Genomic DNA, 26,045 nt, shown 5'->3' with positions numbered 1-26,045 from the left:
TTTCTGTATGTTTTCATAATTATCTGCATAATGTATATTCATGATAATATTAACAAATTATTTACAACGAAGAAATAATTTAACTTTACCCTGATACAGTGATTAGGGATATACTATGGATATATTATGGAAGCGTGTTTTAATATGGTGCTTTTTTCTGTAGTTTTACTTAAATATAAGTATTATACACTAAGTATTATACACAGAGTTTGTGAGAAAGTCTGCTCGGAACTGTTGATCGGTTTGTTTCCTGTAAGACGGAGTTTCGAGCGGCACCGCAGACATGGCGCTGCCCTGTGAGGAGCATGATTGTGACAGCAGTGAGAAAAGCAGCGGATAAAAGATCAGGTTAACGGAATAAATCAGAGCGAAATCATGAGCGCAGTCAGACACGTGGTGTGTGCGATGTCTGGAGGGGTGGACAGCTCTGTGGCTGCTCTATTACTGAAGCGGAGAGGTGAGAAATCCTCTATAAGCAGCGAGAAGGACACATTAGTACAGATGTTGTTTATGGAGATACAGCACACAGTACCAGTCAGCCGTTTCGACACGCCTTCTTATTCAGTGTTTTTCTTTATTTCTTCATGCAAATTATTTTATAAATTGTAGTTTAATATTAAATACATGAAAACAATTAAAGGACCTAGCTGGCGTTTCAAAGTTGTACGTTTAATACGCCATAGCTCACTAAAACTAACTCATTAAAACCATAGCTCACCATAGCTACCAATCTAAATCAACATCTGATCTCAAAAATGCAACAGCAAAACTAATAGAACATAAACATTTCCGTAGGTATGGTGAAGAATTGGTAACGTTACCAAATTAAAAAGCAGTTACTGCAAACGGAAGTAAAACTACTTTTTCATCTCTCCATCCAACCGTTTTTTAAAATTGTATGGTGAAATGTAAAATACTAATTCAAAAGGCAGAAGGCTGAGGACATTATGATGACTCAACGTTAAGATTTGAACGTTTCCACAAACATTTAACGTTAAAGAAAACACATTAAATGAGGAGAGGTGTGTCCAAACTTAGAAATTATTTCAAGGTAGGAAATGATTTCAATTGGTAGTTAGCTATTAATGCTAGGCCAATGACTAAAAATGTACTGTAATAAATATTATATTATATCATATTATATTGAAAATAAGCAATACATTTAAAAAAAGCTTTGTAGCTCAGACAACATGTAAAACAAAAACATAGCATAACATAAAATTAAATTTAAAAATAATTAAATTATTGACTGTATTTACATACATTTAATAATAAAATGATACTCAGATAATATCTGTAGATAGCGGTTTTCCCAAGTGATGAACAGCGTTTGGCCATTTCTAATATCAGATTAAGGCCTAGAAATCAAATTAAGAAATCCAATAAAGAGAACTAGACTTTAGGTCAGTAATTTGATTTCTCCGTACATGTCCATGTATTACTTTGTGTTCTTTGTTTTATCAGTTTGCACATGTACACAGTCATTAATGGACAAGGAAAAACATTTTTTTTTTCAGCAATATAGATATAGAAACAATAATTCAGGCAGAGTTGCGTTTTAGTAGAAATCATAAAAAAATGTCTGGTACATTAATTCGGTGTGTACTCAAAGTTGCAGCTGGATTTTTTTGTCATACGGTTCTGTGAGATTGCAAAGTGGAAATTTGATTAGTTTGGCAGTTTTTCCATTTGTTTATTACCTTAATGTATGTAAAAGCGTTCATTGGATTACTGACTACATCTGATTTTAATAATCTGCAGTTATCTAATGGTTGAATTCATGTTAATACACTCAGTATTTAATTATTTGCTCAGTTGGGTGGTCTTTATGTGATTTTACATGACTGGGTCCTTTCAAGTCTAGCATTGTTGTTTTTGTGTTTTCAGGCTATCAGGTCACTGGAGTTTTTATGAAGAACTGGGATTCTCTGGATGAGAAAGGAGTGTGTACTTCAGAAAAAGACTGTGATGATGCGTATAAAGTGTGTCGGGCGCTGGATATACCCTTCCATCAGGTCTCCTATGTTAAAGAGTACTGGCATGAAGTGTTTAGGTATGTATCAATTGCAGTTACAGTTTATTTTTTTGCATGTGACCATTGGGGTCTGAGATGCTAACATTTGTGTTTATGCTTTTTCTCTTATCTGCAGTAATCTTCTCAGGGAATATCAGAGGGGCAGAACTCCAAATCCAGACATCATCTGCAACAAACTTATCAAATTCAAGCACTTCCATCAGTACGCAGTCAGTAATTTAGGTAAGTATGGACCTTTTAAATGTCACAATGAAAAAAAATACACTAGTAACGTCCAAAAACCACATAAACAATTGGCAGCACCTGAGTAACCACCTGATGCACCTCAACAAATGTCTGGTCTAACATAGCAGCTGCTTTGCAACCACTAAATATCACTAACATATATCATAAAAAAAACATGTGAAATACCATAGCTGTGGTGTACATTGCAATATATAGTGTTAACACTCAAGCAGTCACCTAACAACACTATAGTAACCACCTTGCATACAGTAGTAACACTACGGTAACACTATAGCAGCCACCTAGTAACATCATAACAGTTATTTGGCAACACCCTAGTAAATACCTAGCAGACACTTAGCATCACTGGAAGAAACACTGGGAATATCATGAAAACTACTTAGCAACTTAACGACTTGGCAACAGCATTTCAACAACATTTTTGGAAGTTGGATATTTTTTAAGAGAAAAGAGAATGACAATTTTTTAAAATTTATTTAAAAAAAATTTATTTCTGATTTTTATCCCATTTTCTCCCCAATTTACAACACCAATTTATCCAATCCACTCATTAGGACTCCACCTATCACTAGTGATACCCCAACACAAGGAGGTTGAAGACTAACACATGCCTCCTCTGACACATGTGAAGTCAGACTCCACCTCTACTGATGCAGCATTGCTGAGTAGCATCACAACGCACTGGGAGGAAAGCGCAGCAACTCGGTTCCGATACATGAGCTTAAAGACACCTTGAGCGACATCTAGGTCAATTGTGCTCACTCAGGGCTCCGGTAGCCAATGGCAAACTACAGTACATGGACAGGATTTGCTGGACCATTCAGAGCCCGGCAATTTATTTTTATTGAAAATATTGTTTTTAAAACACTATAAATTATGCATTGCAATAGACATGCTGGGGTAGAACAGTTGAATTTGTCACTATAGTGTTTATTTTATTTATTATCATGACTGAAAAAGGGATTTGTCCTTTTTAACCTCATCATCTCACACTTACAAAAGACTATTTAAGATTCTGTTCTCCATGATCTGCAGGTGCTGATGCCATGGCCACTGGTCACTATGCAAGAACATCTCTGGAGGACGATGAGGTTTTCATGCAGACACAAACACCAGCACCACGGACGCTCTTCAGAGATCGACTGGAGATCAGAAACCGTAAGTGTCTGTTTTGGGATCTTAATGTTAGGGCTGACTCTTGGTTTAGTATTAGAGTGTCAACTTTGTTCTTTGTCATCTAAAAAAAAAATCTGTGCATTATCATGGTCTTTAAATGGTTATATCTACACTGAGCTCTGTCAGTTTATTCGGTGCCTTTAGCCTTGTATCATTTTTTACCCATAGCAATGAATGTCATCATGATACATATACACTAGTAACATCAAACCTGCTGTAAGACATACCACAGCAACTACTTGGCAACACTTGAGGCAACACTTGAGTAACCACCTGAGATACCATAGTATGTTATTTACAGTATGTCTGTATTATATAATTGCCACCCAGCTTCTCAATTTAAGGTTTTGTTCCATTAATTATTGCAGTATAATGGTCTTCTAGGTGATCCAATATACAGTTGTCAGTTTATTTGGCTTTATTAGCTTGTAGCTACACTCATTGTCCAATTGATCAGAAGAGCCAGTCATTTTAATATATGTAATAAAGTATAATAAGGTATTAACATTTATTTAACCTAGATTAGAAAACCAAGCTCATCCATGCAACAGCACCCCTGAAGCACAGAGGGTTAACAATGACAGCTTCAAACCCACTACAGTCTCATTAATAAGCCATATGCTCTATATATTAGCCCTGGATTGAGTTAGGAAGTGGCCACATTGTGTCACCACTGGTGGACTAGTAGATAAACATAAACCGAAATGTATGTCTTTCCAATTAAATGACAAATAAATGGCAAATAAACATACATCAAAATCACAAACTGCATATTTTACTGCCAGTTTTGTGTAGCATGTGTGTTTGTAGCAAACCTAATTGTGCCATATTTTGATCTTGTGTTTTCCAGCTGTGAGGCTCTATCAAGGTGCTGATCTCTTAAAAGACCAAACATTCTTTCTTAGCCAAATTTCCCAGGATGCCTTGCGCCAGACCATCTTTCCATTAGCTGGGCTTACTAAAGATTTTGTAAAGAAGATTGCTGCTGAGGCAGGCTTCCATCATGTACTAAAAAAGAAAGAGGTATGTATAATCTCAATTTTAACATTTATAATAAAATGTTTGACACAATACAAAGCCATATTCAAACAATGGCAAACGTTAAGGTTTGTCTCTTGGCCTGCTGTCATATAATATATGGACAATATAGGGACACAACGTCAATCCATTAACATCTATGTGGCTGTATGTCAACATAAATTAAATAATAAAATTTACAATGTAAAATAATAAATAAATGAAAAAAGAAAACACACTGAATGAGACAAGGTGTGTCCAAAGTTTTGACTGGTACTGTATCTCATTTATGCAGTTAGAGTTGGTTAAGAAAACCAACACCTGGTTCTGTGAGAGGATAAACAAAAAAAGGACTTGCACCCAGATTGAACTAGATGTGTGTTTTTTGGACTACTAACAACAGATGATTATGGCATCACCATCAGGGCTTTCTCAGTAATGACAGGGCCAGCATTTGAGCAGTCACTCCATTTTCTAATTTATATCTTTATATTTTTTGCATTAGGAAATATACTGCACACACCATAATATCACAGTGTGTTCCAGTGTAAATAAAACTCTCACAATCCAAATTTCTCCTCTAGAGCATGGGCATCTGCTTCATTGGTGAGCGAAACTTTGAAGATTTTATTCTTGAGGTAAGCACCATATATACACACATAATGTACCTCAGTACTCTCATACACTCTACCAGCATGCTGATCTTCAGATACAGAGTGTGTTTAAAGCTGAATTCTCTGTTTGACAGTATTTAGAACCCAAACCTGGACATTTTGTCTCCATTGAAGATGGGAAGATAATGGGGACGCATAAAGGTATGTAATCTTTTTTAGGCCTGCCACAATAAATACATTATTTACTTATTGTACAACATATAGACATGTCCTCTATGATTTCTGCTGTTATGTTTACTAAATGAGCAGATCCCTTTAATGTAAATGAGGCAGTATATAAACTTTGGTACATACAGTTTAAATTCACGGTTTTAGAGACGAGGTTTAAGAGACGCAGTGTAAATCAGCTGTGTAGCCTGGGGTCTGTGCACGTGGCTCTGGGGGAACCAGTGTTCTGTCGAGTTATGCTACCCATCGATATGTGCTTCTTTCCGGCACTGCGCATGCGCCAACCAACATTTTTTTTTTCATGTTTTTCATGACAATTCCTTACGTTTTTATTAGGAACATCTGCTTGGATGTTAAAAAAAACATGTAAATAGCAGTTAAAGCATAGCAATGGCAAGTTACAAATTAATAATGAACTGAAAAAAACTATTAAAAAAACAGTTTATAGTCACCTATATGACCATAACCTTTTAACAGTAAAGAAAAAAATGCATCATAGAAACCTATGCCACTTGTTCTTGAAAATGTTTTATGAGGTGGTCTTAACTAATACTGCCTGAAAGGTCCAAATTATTTAATTTAATAATTATTTAATTTATGATTTGTACTTTTTTACATCAAATAAATAAAAGTAACTATGTAACTTTTACTCAAAGTAAATTTTAAATTGAGTACTTTTTTACTTTTACTTGAATAGAATTTTAGCAAAGTAAAGGTACTTTTACTTAATTACAATTTTTCAGTACTTTTTCCACCTCTGATAATATGACAATAAAAAAATGTCACAACTATTTTTGCTAGTATTATATTGCATTATGCCATTACAAGCCACTTATTGAGTGTTTTTTCTCCCAGGCTGGTTCACATTTACTTTAGGCCAGAGGGCACGGATAGGGGGGCAGAAAGACCCGTGGTTTGTGGTTGATAAAGACATCACAACTGGAGAAATATTTGTGGTGAGATGATTTAAATCCATTTAAAGCCATTTTAAATATTTTTCATCACCCGAAATTCAGAATCTACTATGATTAACTATAACTGACAAATTCTTGTGCTTGCTTATATACAGAGTTTTAGAACTTAAACAATCTGAACTTGATGTCACCTTTTTAGGGTCCCACCACCAACCACCCAGCGCTGCTGCGGGACACCTTACAGACAGATCGCTTTCACTGGATAGCTGAGGAGCCTCCTGCTCAACTGGTCCAAACCCAAATGATGGACTGTCACTTTCGTTTCCTACACCAGATGCCTTTAAGTAAGTCACTCTTTGTTTTCATTTTTATAGGGGAGTCTAAAACCTGGCAAAAATGTATTATTTACTTTCTGCAAAAATCAAAAATTTGAAATATACTGTTATGACATAGCAGTAGGTAAATTGATCATGTAGTTTTGCCTCAGGGGGTGGCTTGGGGATGCCCACACACCTGTGTAATTTGTAATGTGATATCTAAGTTGTTATGTATGTAATAAGCTGAAATATCAGATTAATGCACTCTGAAATGCTAAACTTCATTGGTCACGTGTTGGAACTAATGTTATGTCCTGTTGAAGCTGAAGAGTGTTGCACTAATTTGTTTCCAAGCTCTCCACTGAGGTAAAACTTCCTGATTACTTTACATACTGCTGTTCCATGACTTTGTCATGTCAATGTATGTTAATAAAGGTGTAAAGTTACTTAGAGGTTATGTAGTGATTTGTGTATGTGTGTTTGTGTGTTTCTGTATGTATCAGCTCCATGCACAGTGACCTTGAACCTTGACGGAACATTGTGGATAACAATAAAAATGCCACTGAGAGCAATTACAACTGGACAGGTAAACAAATACTATAAAAATATGGGCTCTCATTTACTGAATGGGATGAATTTCACTAAAGTGAAGACTGTAGGAGGATAGTAGGAAATGCTAACAATACTAAATTGTGCCACAGTTGGCAGCAACAACTGCAATCCAGATTTACCGATAACTGGCAATGAGTCTTTCACATCTCTGTGGAGGAATTTTGGCTCCACTCTTCTTTACAGAATTGTTTTAATTCGGCCACATTGGAGGGTTTTCCAGCATAAATGTCCTGTTGAAGATTATGCCACAGCATCTCAATCAGACTTTGACTAGGCCAGTCCAAAACATTCATTTATTTATTTTTTTAGCCATTCACAAGTGGACTTGTTTGTGTGCTTTGTATCATTGTCTGCTGCAGATCCCAAGTACACCTGAGCTTGAGTTCACGAACAGATGTGTTCTTTGTAATGATTTTGCTCCATTCAGTGCTTTTGGGATGAGTTAGGGAGCTGGGAATTACATGGGGTTACACTCTAGTTGGAAAATGCAATGAAATCGTCACAGCCTTACCTGGACGTTTACAAAATCTGAATAAATTCTTTTCAATACCCTTGATTTCAAAAGAAACAATAAATTAGCATATGTGCCAATACTTTTGTCCCTCTGTGTATGTTTTTGCTGTGCAGTTTGCTGTTCTGTATAAGGGGGACGAGTGTCTCGGCAGTGGGAAGATTATCCGGCTGGGTCCGAGTGAATACACCCTCCAAAAGCGGAACCTTCAACTCAGCAGAACCAGCAAAGACCCTGAACAGCCTCCACAAACGTAGCAAAACCACCTGCAGAGACCTCAGAGACACCTCAACCCAACCTCAGCACAACACTATGTGGACTGTAACCACTGTAACCTGTGTTCACTGATAACACTGATTAATTGTACAACACAGATTCTGTGTTTCTGAGAGACATTTATATGATATCAGTGTATCATGAAGATCTTGACCCTGCAATTCTCCTTATGTATAATGGTTTTTAATTAAAATAACTGTTTAACTTACATTTCTGTCAGAATATGTTCTGTAGTTTGTGCCATAAATATGTTTACTCTGATCTGCCCAGTTTGTGGTGTTTTTATGTAGAGTAGAAATCATGGGAAGGTGATGAACAGGCTTTAATAGACTGATTTCAGTTTGATATAAGGTCCTGAATGGCTGAAATTACTGAAACACATATTTATACATAAATAAATCATGTGTAATGACTGTATTAAAAAGATAAAATATTTGATTAAATAGTTTTAAGTCGATCTTGTTCTACATTTTCAAAATCTTTCACTTTATTATTGTTACAAACTAACAAAATTACATGCATTTTCACCTTAAAGGTAATAACATACTAATAAATATAATTAATTGAGCATTTATTGTTTGATTAAAATATTAAATATATTTTATGTTGCATTTATAGTTAAATGCAATTATTTATTTGACAATAAACACTCAGCTGAAATTCAATGATAGTGACCTGATCGCCCTAGTTTTAAGTGTTAAGTTACTTGAATGCAATTAGAGGCAGAACAGAAACAGAGGGCAGGACCATTTAAATTTAAAGGTAATCCCATTTTAAAATAATTTACTTTAAAATATGTTTCATTTATTTATATATTAAATATGTTGGTTCACTACACTTGGAGTTCTTACCCTGTAATGTATCAATACTGAACTTAAACACCTGTTAGATCTGTCAGTTTTTGCTCTTGGCCACTAGAGGGGGCGCGTGACTCACAGATGGCGCAGTCAAAACTTCAGAGTAGATTTTACAAAGCACCTGTTGGCCATCAGTTAGTTTATGAACCAACATGTGCTGTTCCTGCATAGAACCTGCAACTGTGAAAAAAATAATGGGAATACAAACTTTTTATAATAATATTACTAATTAGTCCTATAAAAAAACAACTTCTGGGCTGCATTTTTCACACTGTAAATCTGCTGTCAGATGTCAACAATAAGTTTATTCATTTTAGTTATTTAATTCAAAAGTCAAAATAAAATATATTTTATATTAATTACATACATAGTGATATATTTCAGGTATTTATTTATTAGGTGTTTATTCCATAAAGCTTGTCAGCAGAGGGAAGCATGGAGTTCTGTATAATGTCCTGGGAGAAGCTGCGATGACAATGGACCTGATATAAGACAGTGGACCACAAGTCTCCACAAACCATCACTGACCGTGAAATACAATTCAATTCAGCATTTAATTTGGAAATCAATATCCCAAAGACTGGAGGCCGCAGCTGCAGCTGCTTTTTATATGTACGTGTCAGTGAACACCTGAATATGTTATATATGACCGTTTCTGATCTTGACCACTAGAGGGGGGGCGTTGCTCACAAAGCAACAGCGTTAACTCTATAAATAAAAAAATCTTAATCAATAATTAATAGCTGTGGTAACAGTTAATAGTGACGGTAAATAGCTGGCTTTTATCCAAACCCATAAAAAGAATGAATTAAAAATATAAATGAAAAAATAAATAAATTAAGGTAAACTGGTGGATTCTAAACATTTTAAATTGAACATAAGGACAGATTTTTGGTTTGGTGTTTGGTTGACAGCACATTGTTACATAACACTGTGTATTCCATAATAGTAAAATAAATAATGTACATAGTATAGAATCACCAAATTCAAAGCTAACATGATGTCACATGTAAAAAAAAGCTGATGAATAAGGGTTTATTCAACTCAAACAAATACTTGAACAAAACAATGTCAATAAAAGAAAACTGATTAAGTTTAACTTGTTTATTTACATTTTACAAACCCAGTCAAATAAGTTGCATGTTGCCATACTGTACTTTACACTATATGTACATTATACAACCTTAAAAACTTAAAACTAAAAGAAACCTCAAACTGCAAATACTAAACGAACTATAAAACCTGAAAAGAAATAAAACTTGGAAAAAAAAAACACAAACAAAAACCTCATAACCTGAAACTCAAACCTGAAAAAAAAAACATTTAAAAACCTTTAAACCTGAAAAGGTCAAACCTCAAAACACAAACCATAAAACCTCAAACTTCAAAAACTCATATCTGAAAAAGTCAAAACTTAAAACACAAACCGTACAACCTTAAACCTCAAAACACAAACCTCATAACTTCAATCTTAAAAACACAAACCTCAGACTTCAAAAACTTAAATCTTATAACCTAAAAAACTCAAACATGAAAAAACCCTCAAACCTGAAAACACAAACATGAAAAGCACAAAACTGAATAATTCAAATCTGAAAGCTCAAAACTAAGCTTAAAGCTTAAAACTTAAACCCTCAAATCATAAAAGCTGAATCCTGAAACAGTGAACATGTACAGGTGTTCTATATGTTTAGATGTTAAGTTGGATTTCTTAAGTGAGTAAACTTCAGTAAGTGAGTGAGTGTTAGAGGGAGGGGGGGTCCTCTGTATATTAGGGGGGTGTGAAGGTGAGTGAGGGGGGGGCAGGAGTGAAGCCCCCCGGGAGGAGGAGAAGGTGGTGGAGGTGGAGGGGGGTGTCTCACAGCAGGTTTATGCTAATCAGGCGGGGCGGGAGGAGGAGGAGGAGGGAGCGCCGGCGCGCGGAGGAGCCATTTTGTAGTCATTTAAACCTCACCGTGCTCCGAGTGACACCCTGCGTGCGTAGCGTGCGGGACAGCGCGGGGAGGCGCGCGGGACGGAGCGCTGCGGATCAGGGGCTTTACTTTTCTTTCATCCCGAGGAGAGAAGCGCTGCTGCTTACCGTGACACGAGGAACCCGAGGAGACCCGGGAGCCGCGGGGAGCGGAGCTGAGGAGCAGCCCGGAGTTACCGGAGTTTCTGGAGTTACAGAGAGAGAGCGAGAGAGAGCGAGCGTGTGAGAGAGTGAGTGCGCGCTCGAGGACGCGCGCGAGTGTGTGTTTGGGTTGCAACGATATGAAATTTTCATTTATTGCGGCATCATAACTTTCTAAAAAGAGATTAACGATTTTGCGGAATTAAGGTAAAACAATATTTATTGTTGTTTTTAATTCGTTTTTTTATTTGACCTTTTAAAGGAGTGAAAACAGGGTATTTTCACCACTGAACATTTTGAGTTGAAACTTTATTAAAACTTTCATATAACTTTAAATTAACGAAATTAAATCTAAAACTAATTTGGAAAATTATAAAAATAAGAAATCTGCTCTCAATTTTGAATTTTCAGCTAATGATACTTTTTACTATGTCTTAATCTGCCGATTAATAATTAATCAATTGATTTTTTTAGTTTTTATACATAGAAAAAAATAATTCACAGTTTGGTGCAGTTACGGGATTTTTAACTAATTGTTCACTTGTTTTTTTACATTAGCCCTGAAAGAAATGAAGACTGGACTTTGCCACAGTTTAAGAATTTATTAATAAATTTTAAATAAAATGTAAGAATATTATTTGTTTTGCAAATAAATAAGCAACCTGTGCTTACTTTTTATTGCAAATGATTATTAGCATTATGTCTTAATTGATTTCTCAATTAATCGGTCAAATGATTGTTTCTTAAACTCTGTATGGTTGCATTTTTGGACCCTAGTACAAATACCAAGCAAATTTACACAATATGATAATCATCAATTTTCCTACCTAATGATGGTTCACTGCCACAACACTATATCGCTGCAACCCTAGTGTATGTGCATCTGTGTGTGGGGGGGTTTGTGTGTGTGTATGTGTGTATGCATTTTCCTCCTCATCCCAAAGCATGGAGGTGACCATGTGCTCAATATGGTCTCTCCTCCTCGTCCTCGGAGTGTCTTCTGTCTCTGGAGGCTATGACCTACACATCTCGGACACTTTACGTGCCGGAGCCTCTTTGGCAAACCTTTCATTGGGACCTGGTTGGAGTTATGCTCTTGACAGGACTTTATCTCCAAGCTCGAGGCTTTGGAATTTGCTGAAAGTGCATAAGCACCATGGAGATGTGAGTCTCTTGGGTGAGGTGGACTGTGCAAGCCTTAATGAGACCTTCCCAATCCCAATGAACTTCGAGATCAGGTCCGTCACATCACAGGACTTGGTGCACATGCATTTGAACTTGTATGTGCACGGCCAGGACTGCACTGTGAGGCGCAGGAGAAGAATAACTAGCCCTGATGTTCAGGTTCACTTCCTTTACAACTTGAGGGAAGCGTCCTGCTTGTCTTCAGATGTGTTGCTCCTCCGCCTTAAAGACTATTTACCAGCTGCCTTTGCACATCACGCCAAGGACATGCCAATGCAGAGTCATTGGTGTAAAGCAAAGGACTTGAGTGACTTGAGTGTTTTTCTTGGGAGTAATGGGAGTTTATACAGTGGGGATGACTTCTGCTTATCCAAAGAGAATTTTAAAGAGGAAACAGTGGTATGTGGACTAGGTGACATCACCATGGACATAAGGCTAAAGTTCATATCTTCTGAGCTGTCCTCATTGCAACACCACTCGCACACCTCTCACAGATGGAAGTCAAACAAGAGGACGAAAAGGGGGGTAAACTCTGCCCCTGTATTCCAGCTGCCCAATTATCAAGTGTCCGTTCCTGAGAATGAACCCTCAGGGACGCATGTTATCACGCTTAAAGCCACTGATGCAGACAGCGGAGAGGCTGGGAGGATTGAGTATGGCATGGAGGCTTTGTTTGACAGTAGATCCAGTGACTTTTTCAGGATAAACCCAGAGACAGGAAGCATTGAAACGGAGCGACCCTTAGACAGAGAGTTCAAGGACACCCATGTTTTTAAGGTCACTGCAACAGATGGTGGCACTCCTCAGCGTTCCGCCACGTCCTATCTTACTGTCACCGTCAGCGACACCAATGACCATGGCCCTGTTTTTGAGCAGACCGAGTACAGAGTTAGCATTCGTGAGAATGTAGAAGTGGGCTTTGAGGTGATGACAGTGAGGGCCACTGATGAAGATGCACCCTCCAATGCCAATATGATCTATAAAATTGTAAACGGCGATGGTGTAAACTCCGTTTTTGAGATCGACTCACGTAATGGGCTTGTCAAGGTCCGAGTGCGCCCAGATAGGGAGACCAGGGCACAGTATGAGCTCATAGTGGAGGCCAATGACCAAGGGAAAGACCCAGGACCACGTAGTGCAACAGCCACAGTGCATATAACGGTAGAAGATGAAAATGATAACTATCCCCAGTTTAGCGAGAAGAGGTATGTAGTGCAGGTTCCAGAGAACGTGGCTGTCAACACCAGAGTTGCTCAGGTGGAGGCTAGCGACAGAGATGAGGGCAACAATGCGAAAGTTCACTACAGCATCATTAATGGCAATGTGAAGGGCCAGTTCTATATCCACTCTCCAACTGGTGTTATTGATGTAATCAATCCACTAGATTATGAAACAAATAGGGAATATAACCTGCGCATCAAAGCACAGGATGGAGGCCGACCTCCTCTCATTAACAGCACAGGGATAGTGATAGTGCAGGTCATTGATGTGAATGATAACGCCCCCATGTTTGTAAGCACTCCTTTTCAGGCCACAGTTTTGGAGAACGTACCCATTGGGTACTCAGTAATTCATATCCAGGCAATTGACTCTGACTCTGGGGAAAATGCCCGCTTGGATTACCGCCTCACCGACACTTCCCCCGGCTTCCCCTTCACCATCAACAACAGCACAGGCTGGATTACAGTCAGTATTGAGCTGGACAGAGAAACCACAGAGTTCTACACCTTTGGAGTGGAAGCCCGAGACAATGGAGTTCCTGCAATGTCTTCTTCTGCCAGTGTAAGCATCACAGTGCTGGACGTCAACGACAATGTGCCCACCTTCACGGAAAAGGTCTACTCCCTGAAAATTAATGAGGATGCCCTGGTTGGTACTAGTGTCCTAACAGTGACAGCTGTGGATCGGGACATCAACAGTGTGGTGACTTATCAGATATCCAGTGGCAACACGCGCAACAGGTTCGCCATCACCAGCCAGAGTGGCGGTGGACTTATCACTCTAGCATTGCCGCTGGACTACAAGCAGGAACGCCAGTATGTTCTGACCATCACTGCTTCAGATGGCACACGCTATGACACAGCACAGGTCTTCATCAATGTCACTGATGCCAACACACACAGGCCCGTGTTTCAGAGTTCCAACTATCAGGTTCTGCTCAGCGAGGACAAGCCTATTGGGTCAACTGTTGTGGTCATCAGTGCTACAGATGAGGACACAGGTGAGAATGCTCGCATTACGTATGTCATGGAGGACAATGTCCCACAGTTTAAGATTGATCCAGATACAGGTGCCATCACCACACAGATAGAAATTGATTATGAGGACCATGTCGCTTACACTCTAGCTATTATTGCCCGTGACAACGGCATCCCCCAAAAGTCAGATATTACTTATGTGGAGATCATAGTGGAGGACGCTAATGATAACGCTCCCCAGTTTGGCCGAGAGAAGTACCAAGGCACTGTGTTTGAAGATGCCCTTCAGCATACCAGCGTCCTCCAGATATCTGCTTCAGACAGGGATTCAGGGTCTAATGCAAGGGTGAGCTACACCTTCCAGGGTGGTGATGATGGTGAGGGTGACTTTATGATTGAGCAGTTCTCTGGAATCATCAGAACCAACCGGAAGCTGGACAGGGAGAACGTTCCTGTCTATAATTTAAAGGCATTTGCAGTTGACAAAGGGATTCCTCCACTCAAAGCTGCAGTGGAGATCCAGGTGTCAGTGCTTGACATTAACGACAATGCCCCCGTGTTTGAGAAGGATGAGTTGTTCGTTGATGTCAAGGAGAACAGCCCTGTGGACTCTGTAGTGGCCAGGATAACTGCTACAGACCCAGATGAAGGAACCAACGCTCAGATTATGTACCAGATAGTGGAGGGAAACATACCTGAGGTCTTTGACTTGGATATATTTACAGGGGACTTAAAAGCACTCACGGATTTAGACTACGAGGCCAAGACAGAGTATGTGATCGTAGTCCAGGCCACATCTGCACCGCTGGTCAGCAGAGCGACCGTCCACATCCGTCTGGTTGACATAAACGACAACGAACCTGTCCTGAAGAACTTTGAGATCATCTTCAACAACTATGTCACCAACAAATCCAACAGCTTTCCAACTGGGGTTATAGGCAGGGTACCAGCTCATGATCCGGATGTGTCAGATAAACTGAAGTATAGCTTTGTGGAGGGGAATGAGCTTAGTCTGCTAATCCTGAACCCAGATACTGGAGAGCTGAAACTGAGCAAGGATCTGGACAATAACAGACCACTGGAAGCTTCCATGAAAGTGTCAGTTACAGGTAAGACCCTCATTCATTCTTTCCATAGCTGTGGTGCTGTATAATGTGGTTGTGCATATGTTTTAATTTAAATGTGAAACTTTAAGCATCTTGAGAGGTGACAGAAAGTTAGTTTCCATTTCTGCATACATAGACATAGTAATTAATATGTAATACTGTATGTAATATACATATATTTCAGGTAAAGTGAAGTATAAGCTGCATCAGATGCGGTGCGGTGTGAGTTTGCTGGTGACTCTGAAGTGCCGCCCGGGTTAAGAGTGTGTGTGTGTGTGTGTGTGTGTGAGTGTGTTTGCTTCAGGCTAGCTGGATCCTGTTCTGCTGCTTTTGGGCTGTGTGTGAGATTTATGGCTCTGCTGTTGTTGAGGGAGGCTTTACCTGTTTAATGTTGAGATGGAGTTAAAGTTGCTTTTCTTCAGAGTGGTGGAAATGAATTTATGCTATCGTTTTTTACTTAATTACCTTTTATGTTTAACTTTGTTTTATTAAGTTTGTTAGCTTATAAAGTTGCTAGAAACTGTATTAGCAGATTTGGCATCTATGCTTTAATTGAGTTTGCTAGTGTTTTTGTGCTGAATGTGCTAGCACTGGGTTTGCTAGTACATTTTACTGAGCTCATTAGCAGTACCTTTTTCTGAGATTGCTGGTATCTAGTACTTTTTTACTAGTTTGCTAATTAGCTAGTTTTTAATTGGTTTAGTAGCAAATTGTACTTAAGATTGCTAGTACTTTTTACAGCATTTTGTAGTATGTTTTATATTTTTGGGATTATTAGTTCATTTCACCTTGTTATTTACCACCTTTACTAAGGTTGTTAGCCTTTTTTGTTGTGTTTATTAGCAGTAAGCTAGGATGGGCTTTCGAGTTTGTAGCTAGTACTTTTTTAATAGTTGCTAACTAGCTAGTTTTAACGGGTTTAGTAGCATATTTTACTTAAGATTGCTAGTATTCTTTACCGCATTTTCTAGTATGTTATATATTTTTGGGTTTATTAGTTAATTTCACCTTGTTCTCTAGCACCTTTACTAAGGTTTCTAGCCCTTTTTACTAAAATTGCTAGCACTTTGCACAAAATTTGCAAAGACATTTTGCAAGCATTTTACAAGTTTTCTAGTTTAACATTTTTCACTGAATTATCTAGCACCTTTAACACACTGTGTTTATTATTAATCATTAGTCATAATGCAGAAACCCATTAGGTTTAGCATATCTTGTGAAGGGTTTACAGGGTTTTGTGCCCTTATACCAGTAATATAGTTTGCCAATACCTTTAGCTGAGTAGTATTATTCTACATATATGTCGTTGTTCATCAGCGTTTATTGCTTAATTATTTATCAAATAACCAAAATCAAAGAATTTTATATATTAACTTAAATTGAGATGTGTGGAATTTCGGTCATAATGCTGCAAAAATTTTATTCCACAGCATTTTTCACAGACAGGGTTTGCTGTGTAAAGTTAATAGAGACACATATTACCCTACTGACAGTACCCTTGACTAGCTGGCTAAACTTTAAATTGAGAGTACATTAATGTGTACTGGAAGTTTGTCTGGGCAGGTCATTGTATCAGGGGTTTATAGATGTTACAGTACTCTTTATTCTTTCTTTTTATTCCACTTTCCCTCCTTTTTTGTTTCTTCCACACATTCACTCCTCTTCCTGTTCATTTGCAAGCCGCCCTTTGCTTTTGCATATACTGTAGTGTCCAATAGCGGTTCCTCAGCAAGCCTCTCTGTGGCTTTACGGCTGTTCCTTTGTTGGCCGGATTGCTGTTCTTCAGCTTAATGTCCATGCTCAGGGTCATTGTTGGCCTTTTATATGGTAGCAACGGCCAGCATTCATTTCTTATCCTGTTCTCATTCATGACAATGACAGGGGCTGTGTCCGGGTCTCCATGACCACTACTACACCCCCACCCAAACCCACACACACCCCCATCTCTTTTTCCTCTCCCTCTCTTTTCCTCATTAATCTAATGCGTATATTCCCCCCCTTCACCTTCAACATACCACACACACACAGTACACAAACACACACACAGTACACACACACACACACACACATACAAGTCAAATGTTAGGCAACCATTAACAGTGGTTATGTGACCTCTTTGACCTCTGGCTCAAGGAAAACAGACACCCTTCTGGGCATAAACTGAAGCAGGCTTTGAGCTGGGCTCTACTGCAACCTATAATTAAATTGAAGCAATTAACTGATGAAGATGTGCCTTAAGTGTGTCATCATGATATATTGTAATTACTTTTATTAGTTTTAATTTTGCTAATTACCATACGCTTAATGCACATGCTTCTGTTGGTGTGCTTACACTACGATATTTGGGATTTTAGCTCTCATATAAATGGTCACAGAGCTTTACTTTTAATAAGATCTCTATAAGATTCAAAGAGTAAGTTTGTTATATTTTTATTTTTTTTAACTTTAGTTTTATTAGCATTAGATTCTTACTCTGTACCAAAAATCCTGTACTAAGTTACGAGTACATCTTACTGAGATTACTAACACTTTTTACTGATATTGCTAGTACTTTTTATTGAGTTTGCTAGTAGTTTAATAGCAATTTGTGCTAAGTTTAGTAGTACCTTCAGCTGTCTTTTATAGCATTAGTATTACATTTGTGCTGTGAATGGTGCTTGAAAGTTTGTGGGTCCTATATAGTTCTATATTTCTACATAGATTCGACCTCAAACTTCATAAGATTTTCACACAAGTCCTTAAACTAGATAAGGAGAACCAAATCACACAAATAAGACAAATGTATTAGACTTGTTTATGTATTTGATTGGTGAAAATGATGACAAGCCATCCTGGCTCAGATGCAGCAAAACAGACCCAAACCAATTACAGTTAGGATAAGGTTTTTATGTTTGATGCTTGTTTGCCTTTTTCAAAACATAAAACGTCTAACTTTAAGCAAAAAACTTTTTATAGTATTAATACTTAATACTTGGTGGAACTCTATAGTTGGGATTTGAGCTCGCATTTAATTGGTCAGAAAGAGTGTTTTACCTCCTTTTAGAATCATATTGTTAGAGTAAGTTTTTTAATCTCTAGTTTACTTTGCAGGTGTTTTCCCATCAAATGAGCTTCAGGTAGTTATCCCACCCCCCTCAGAAAGACAAAAACTCCCAGATTTCCCCTTCTGATTAAAGTAGGTTAACATTCTAGTCACAACAAAGGCCTGACTTCCTCACAGAAACACAGTGAGGGCCGCAAACAAGCGGCAGTGAGGGTTATGTGTTCTAGCTGTAACCCAATCTGCCTTATCTGTATCACTCAAGCTTCTCCGTCATCTGAGGGGGTGTCTGCGCTAACATGGCAGCTCCCAGTGTGGAGAGGGGTATTGATTGTGGTATTGATATTGGAACGCTGCCTATCTGCTCTGTTTGACGGATAAATATTAGTGATAAGCTTTCTGACAATAGCTAAGCAACTCCAGAGGCCAGTCTGTTAAAACGCTTAACACTGTGAGTGTCTAGTAGGGGTGGGCAATATGGCCATAAAATAATATCGCAATATTTTAGGGTATTTTTGCATTATTGATATTCTTGATTTTTGTTTTTTTGTTTAAATAATACTCTTGAGTTTCTTTATTTTGTAAACACAACATAACAAATATATACCAAAAATACCAACATATATATAATGTACTACAGAATTAAAATTCAAACTAAGTTCTAAAATAATGCTACAGTGTTTCAGGCTATTTTCTCGCAATTAAAAAAATCTTGGGGAAATTAAGTTTTCAAACGTTTAGTACAAACAAATTTATTTAAATTATATAAATATTCAAAATGTAAAATACAAGTAAAGTAATGTAACACAATAACTCACAAAACTGAAGTGCAGAATATTTAGTGCAGTATATGTGCGTAATAGTCCATATAAACTGCAAACATAAACAATTAAACAAAACCTACCTTAAAAAACACAGTATATAGCAAAACATATACAAAATACAATGCTTTTAAGACATAATTAATATTTTATCATTTAAAACATAACAATATTAGTGTAAACTATATCATATGGCACACTCTAGCCTCTGGGCTTTAACCTGAAGGTCTGTGTTGTGTTGTGTTATAGGAGATGATGAAGCTAAATGATTGTTTTTGGTCGCTGTCTAACGGTGTGAGCCACAGTTAGCAGTGTGAGCTTGTTGATACGTGTGTGTGAGGCAGGTATTAAGGCTGTGCCTGTGGCCATGGTGGTTTCTTTGGCTGGTGGGATGGCGGCTCGTTGCTGCGGGACTCACATAGCTGGGCTTCTTTAATTTCTTGACCCCACTCGTTCAAGTTTATCTCAGTTTTAACCCCAAGCATCTGTTTTATGGCTGAAGTATTGAAACTCAATCTGCTCATTCATTGTTTCTTTCACAATCAAATGTGTCAAAAAATGTATTATCTTGATTATTGTTGGGGTAACTGTATCTACTCACCCCACCTCATTCCCAACTCTCCATCTCATCCCGAAAGTATTGGATGGAGCTCCATCATTCCAGAGAAAACAGTTACACTGATCCATGGTGCCCCTCTAGTCTGTGCCCTGAGTCCTTTTCTATTGGCAGTACTTTTCTACAGGGACAAGACAGACTGTGGTTGAGCATCTGTGTAAGCAGTAGGTGCAACCTAAAGTAGCCGAATGCGTTCACAGCAGTAAATTGGGTGTCCACAAACTTTAGACTGGACATTTGGAGCTGTGTTCCAAGGTTGCAGTTTAGCATAGCGCTTCAGTAGGTCTCAGCTGGACTAAACTCTATACTAAAGTCTATATATAATGAATGGATTGACCTCACTATTTCAATAGTTTTTAGAGGGGACTGAATATACAGTATATATACTGATTGTGGAAATAGTCATTAGTTGCTAGTCTATTCTGGAGTGAGGTTTACAAGAGCCTCGTCCTGCTCATCCTTTCTTTCTTCGTTGTCATAACAAGCCACTCCACTCAACTCCAGGTGTAACGGTGCTTACTACACACAAACCCTCTGACTTCTGACCCCTCTGCCCTGTGGGGTGAAGCTGTCTGGTGTTAGAAGTCTTCTTGTTGCAGCCTCAGTCTGAAATATCCAGCCCTGAGGAGCCTGAGCTGTTTACTGAGCTGCTTCACTTCTTCATCATGCATAGTTTTTTCGACAGACAGCGTCAGCAGCACATGATTATCTTTCACTAAAGCTCTTCTTCACTCAGGATGAGCATGTACGATAGGCCATGTGTTACAGGATTATATTGTTACTGTATTTGTTCAGTTTTCCATTTTTTGCTCATATTGACCTCTGTATACTTATAATATTGATCACCTCTTGTTAGTAATAAGTAATGGGTGCTAAGAATATGTGCACATATGATTTGCAGTATTACAGTTTCATCCAATATGTTGTTGAACATATTGCATTTCTTTGTAAAATGAAAAAAAAAAGTCTAAAAATCTAGGTTTTTCACTGGACTGCAACGGAGCCTAACATATACATTTATTTAAAAATCATACATAAATTAAGGATGCATGATTATTAAAAAATTATATTAGCATATATATATGTATATATATATAATTATAAAAGAAATATTGTACGGAATCATCAGCATTGGTTGATATGGGCAATAATTCAAACGCTGGCCACTATTATATATAATTGAACAACCTTGGTCATGATACTTTAAAATTCGTTAGTTTTAAAAAGTTAGTTTTATTTATATTAATTTGTTCTAGTCTCTCTGTAAGTTATACATATGTATCAGCAGATATATACCCGTGTAATATATAGAATGTGTTTATACATATACATATTTCAAATGCCAAATTAACTGGCTACCTTGCATTCCACAAAACAATAAATGAGTACTGAGTTAAAAGTAATATGTGTTATATGATTTATTTAAGAACCTAAATGCAAAAAAATAAAATACTGAATTAAATATACTATTTAAAATTTTAAATACTATAAAATATGCATTATGTTTTATGTGAATGTATATTTTTAAAAAGTAAGACATTAGGCTGTTACCTCCACTGTGAGTTTGTAAAAAAAACTATTTAAAAACTGTTAAATATATTTGTTGAGACAAAGTTGAAGACAAATAAAGTTGAGACAAATAAAAGTATTTTGTCTATTTAAAGCTACAGTCAGTTACTGAATGACTTTCAGTCCTGTTTATGAAGACACTTCACTTCTATCTGGTCTGTGTGTACAGATAACTCCTCTGTTAGTTATCTATTCTTCCGCTGGTTCCCTCACCCACTCCCTCTGTGTGTGGAATTTGCCCTGTGCCATCCCTCGCCTGTGCTGCAGCTGCTATATCTGTCCTGTGTGTCTATAGAAACTGTTATTAGATTACCCAGCCTGACTGGATCTCGCTCTGACCGTGCTGCACTTTCGGCCTCCTGGTACTCTGAACTCAGACTGAACAGATACTGATCATTATCAGGCTGCTGGCATTTCTCTTATATACCATAATGACTACTGGAGCTATTTGTGGTACATTTAGTTATTCTTCTGTTTATAGTGGAAAATGGCTCAGTAAAGTAGTACTGATATTAATTTAATTCACAAGATAACACATCACAACTCATGCAGGTGTGGGCATTCCCAAGCCGTCACCTGAGGAATACATGAGGATACATGATCAGTTTAAATGCAGCTTTATCGTGACTTAATCAACGTGATGGAGCCTAATATATTTTCCATTACATTTAGTCCAACATCTCAGTGATGGAGCTTAAAACCCCCCCTTTAAGAAAATTGTACTGCCCCACAGTACATTATACATCAAGAAATCAAGAGGAGCACAGAAAGAAACTTCAGCATCAAATGAGCTAAAATAACAGCGTGAGCCGCTCTATATCTCGGTTAAATGAACAGGAAAGGAATCTGATTCATGTTTAATCTTGCAGATTCATTCAGTGAGCTGGGGAGAGCCCACAGACAGCAGTGTGTGGATGTGGTCTCTGTCTGGAGCCAAACGGGGGGAGTAGAGAGGAAGAAAAATGAGGGTCATGTGGGGACAGTCTACAGTAAAATATGTGAGGTTGCTTTTTAATAAGCTGTGATACATGTAATTTCTTTTTTTTTTTAGTCTGGAATTTTCACAGCTATCACAGGGGGTAAAAAGCATGGTGTAATTTTGTGTAATATATTTCTCACTCGTAGCTCATTGAAACATTCAAAACAATTATGTGGTTTACATTTGAACCTTGTATTTCTAGAAGAACTTTTTATATTGAAGTCAATATAAGAAATATATGTTGGTGGGTAGGCATGTAGGTAGAGATATGGATAGTTAGGTAGGTAGATAAGTAAGTAGATTTATTTTTTGTTTCTTTGCATTTTAACCAGTTGTATAATTTCTTGACATTAAAATGAAGGCAAAAGTGCAGAATTACGTATTCACCCCTGTTGGTAAAATGTCCATTTAATCTAAATACAATTAATTACATTATATGTAGTCACATGTAAATAATACAGCAAACTGACAGTAATAGCTATAGACTACCATGGATAAATCCTGGTATTATATTTACAGTACCCTCACTCTGACTGCATTACAGTCTGTCAGCATTATTTAAGGAACTCCTTTACTTAGATCCGCTCCTCCCGCAGATTCCACTGTACTGTCAGTGTTCGCCTGTAAATTCACTCTGGCTTGTGATGTGGGTCTGAGGGCTCATCTGATAAGTTAACAGCCTCCAGACGCTCTGGCTTCGCTGAGGTTTTGAAGTAAAAGGCTGGTAGGCTAAATGCATTAATATCTCTTTTTTCGGGCTTGACCGTGTCTACTGCAGCAATTGAAGGGATCTGGACCATCAATTAGAGGCTTCATTTCAGCAGAATTCTGGGAATTCTCGGGCGGTTCCGTCTTTGGCCTCAGGCTACACAAAGATATGAATGATTTAGATTAGTCCAAAAAAATGTTAATGGTTGACTATGTTCTGTAATTTTTAGTGCAGAAATCAGTGCAAATCTCATTTTCTTTACGTGATTTATTCTGAGAACATGGACTTACCGTAGTTTTTGTGGAAATTCTTAATGAGCATGGTGGTTGCTTAGATCTCTCAAATCACTGTATAAGTGTATAAACTGTATAAGAAGGAAAAAGGTCTTAGAATGAACGTACAATAATTTAATTGTATTAAAGTGTGTTCTATGTAGTTTTGGATTGTTTTTCTATTGATCGATTATTGATTACATGTGAGGGAGGGGGTCCTGTTGACCTTTAATTTAAATCATTGTAAAGTTTTTATTTAGTTATTTATAGAGCATTTTATTAGTCTGTTTATTATAGTTTACAGATTTACTGGCTTGGTAAAGCCCACATTGCGAGGTTGAAGTTGTGAGGTGTTATATTGTTAGGGAGGTTGAACACTGGCCAGGATGTGCATGAATTATTGGATTTGGAGATTTAACAATGTAACAGTGTGCGTACCTGGAATACATCAAAAAAGGCATTACCACCCACAGTGGACAGCACAATGGGTGGTAGTGATTGTAACCAGTAGTGGTTGGCTAGAACTGTCCACGCAAGCAGACAAGCAACATCCACATATCCACATTCAATGCAGGAGGCTTAACATACATATCTCATAGGTCAGGTCAATGCAGCATTCTTTAGCTTTTTATTGCAAGAAAGTCATGGGTCATAAGTCATGGGCCAGTGAGTGTAGGTACAGGTCAGTCTAGTAGAAGAGTGGGGAAGAGTTCATGAGAATGTATGAGTTTTCCCACCAAAACAACTGACAGAAGATGCCAGACCATATTAGATACTTCGCACCATGTCTCGTCTGTTAGCCCCTCATTCTCAGAGGCTTAGGTTGTGTCTGACAGGCCGAACACAGTATGAGACAGTGATTTCACCAGCTGGAAATCGAAGGGGAGAACCTGTTGGAGTGTAACTCGACACACTTTGCCGTCCCAATTCTGGCACTGGTCAAAAGGGGTCTTTGTCTGGCACCCTGAGGGGCTTGAAAAGCATCTAGATCAGCCAGCAGTGGAGAGAAGTCACAATACAGCATGTTCAGCGGTGACCAAATGGAACTAGGAATGCTTAGGGAATGAAACGGCTCGGAGGTTGTCTTTGCAGAACCCCGAGAGATGGAACGTGTGCTCCTTGCTAAGCCTGTCCTTTCTGCTTAAATTTACACTTTGAAAGGCTCTCCTGTTTTCTCTCTTGATCCCATTCAGCCAGGCTGTGCCTCTCTGAGATGGCACACCGTAACTCAATAGGGTTGTTATTACCAGTGTACGACAATGCCAGTGGATAATGGAAGCACATATATGATAACAAATCCCTCTGCTTTTCTCTGAGGATTAGTGTTCTTATATTGTGTGAAATGTCATACCTTGCTGCTGGTGTTTATAAGAGAAAATATCAAGTTTAGTAGAGCTATCTGTTTAGTAGGGATATTCCTATCCAGTTTTTTTTTTGCCTCTGAGCCAATTCAAAGACACTGTATGTCTAATATGTTTGTTAACTCCGTGTTTAATGCATGCATTAATGTCTTGTCTGAAGCAGATCTCCATCCAATTCTTTTGAGATTATTCCTCAAAATCTAGTAGAAATCTACTCTGTACTGTAGAGACAGTTACTCCAAAAAAAACAGGATAAACACTTTTTAATATCCTTTGTTTCAGAGAAGACAGTGAATAAATAGGTGCCCTAATACATTTTCCGTTTGGGATTAATGTATATTGGCTAATATATTCTATGAACGCCTTAATGATGCACAGTACAGCCCCCTCCAAAAGTATTTAAACTTTGAGGTCGATCTCTTTCAGACAGTGATGTGCTATTTTCTGAACTGTGTATCAGATCCAGATGTAAAAAAAAAAAACCTAAAACGTTAATATTTTGTCTCATAATAATCTTTTAATGTCAAATTCAAATGTTTTCAGTCTACAGCAGAAATAATGTGATTGACTTTACTGTTTCAGTACTTTTGGAGGGCACTGTAGCTTCTGATTACATAGTATTGCACACTAAACAATAAGCTATAATATACAATAGCTGTTGTTATAAAATGTTTGTGACAAAATGTTTAGGTAATTGATCTGAATTGTGTTTTTGGGATTAAAGATGATATATACAGTTCTGGGAAGTAACACCATTTTGTTCTGAAGTTAATTTATCTTGCTAGCCTCTTGGATACCTGGAGATCTAGAGAATCAGCTAAATCTGCCTTTATTTTTGTAGTACACTGTAGCTTTATGGCTGTTTTAACCTAGCTAACCTAGTTAACTTAAATGTCCTACATTCTTTTAACAGAAGTGTGTATAGCTAGCTTTTAAGGCAACCAAATACAGATATAACTAGCTCAATGTTTTTGACTAAACAAGTTGCTAAGCTAGTTCCAGTTCCAGTTTTTTGTAGCCTAGCATGTGTATGTTTTTATTTCTATCCTCTAGTTAAATTAATTTCTCTTACACATGTAATACACAACTTTCATTTGTACCTTTAAACATTTTAGTAGAACACTTTGCCAATTCTGGTACTTGTCAAAGTGTTTTTTCATCTTATTCTTAATGATTCTAAAATATATCTCTCTTGCTCATTTAAATGGTTAAAATGTTGTATTATTTTAAGAAAGTGTGAATACCAGCATGGCTTTTGCAACAAAAGGTACTT

The 26,045-nt window shown here is 37.7% G+C and overlaps 2 protein-coding genes across 11 annotated transcripts in view; both read left to right on the top strand.

The window, feature by feature from the left end:
- The first annotated feature begins 257 nt into the window (after positions 1-257).
- Positions 258-8,207, top strand: trmu (tRNA 5-methylaminomethyl-2-thiouridylate methyltransferase). The gene is made up of 11 exons (XM_007234938.4): positions 258-457; positions 1,888-2,053; positions 2,151-2,257; positions 3,317-3,439; positions 4,308-4,480; positions 5,059-5,112; positions 5,223-5,289; positions 6,172-6,272; positions 6,430-6,574; positions 7,051-7,133; positions 7,787-8,207. The coding sequence occupies exons 1-11, from the start codon at positions 376-378 to the stop codon at positions 7,925-7,927; spliced, it is 1,242 nt and encodes a 413-aa protein (XP_007235000.2). The 5' UTR covers positions 258-375; the 3' UTR covers positions 7,928-8,207.
- Positions 8,208-10,744: 2,537 nt separating this feature from the next.
- celsr1a (cadherin EGF LAG seven-pass G-type receptor 1a) overlaps positions 10,745-26,045 on the top strand; it is a 140,268-nt gene continuing 124,967 nt past the window's right edge. For 7 of the 10 annotated variants that reach the window (XM_022671340.2, XM_022671339.2, XM_049473648.1 and 4 more), the window contains exon 1: positions 10,745-15,408. In XM_022671340.2, coding sequence (XP_022527061.2) covers positions 11,862-15,408 — 3,547 coding nt within the window. In that variant the 5' untranslated portion in view covers positions 10,745-11,861. The remainder of the gene's footprint in view (positions 15,409-26,045) is intronic. The other 3 variants (XM_049473650.1, XM_022671341.2, XM_049473649.1) reach the window with 1 other exon arrangement.

The sequence above is a fragment of the Astyanax mexicanus genome, chromosome 2 (assembly GCF_023375975.1).
Source record: "Astyanax mexicanus isolate ESR-SI-001 chromosome 2, AstMex3_surface, whole genome shotgun sequence".
Taxonomy (NCBI): domain Eukaryota; kingdom Metazoa; phylum Chordata; class Actinopteri; order Characiformes; family Acestrorhamphidae; genus Astyanax; species Astyanax mexicanus.
The sequence above is the reverse complement of the archived record's forward strand: the minus strand, read 5'-3'. Positions and strand labels throughout refer to the sequence as shown.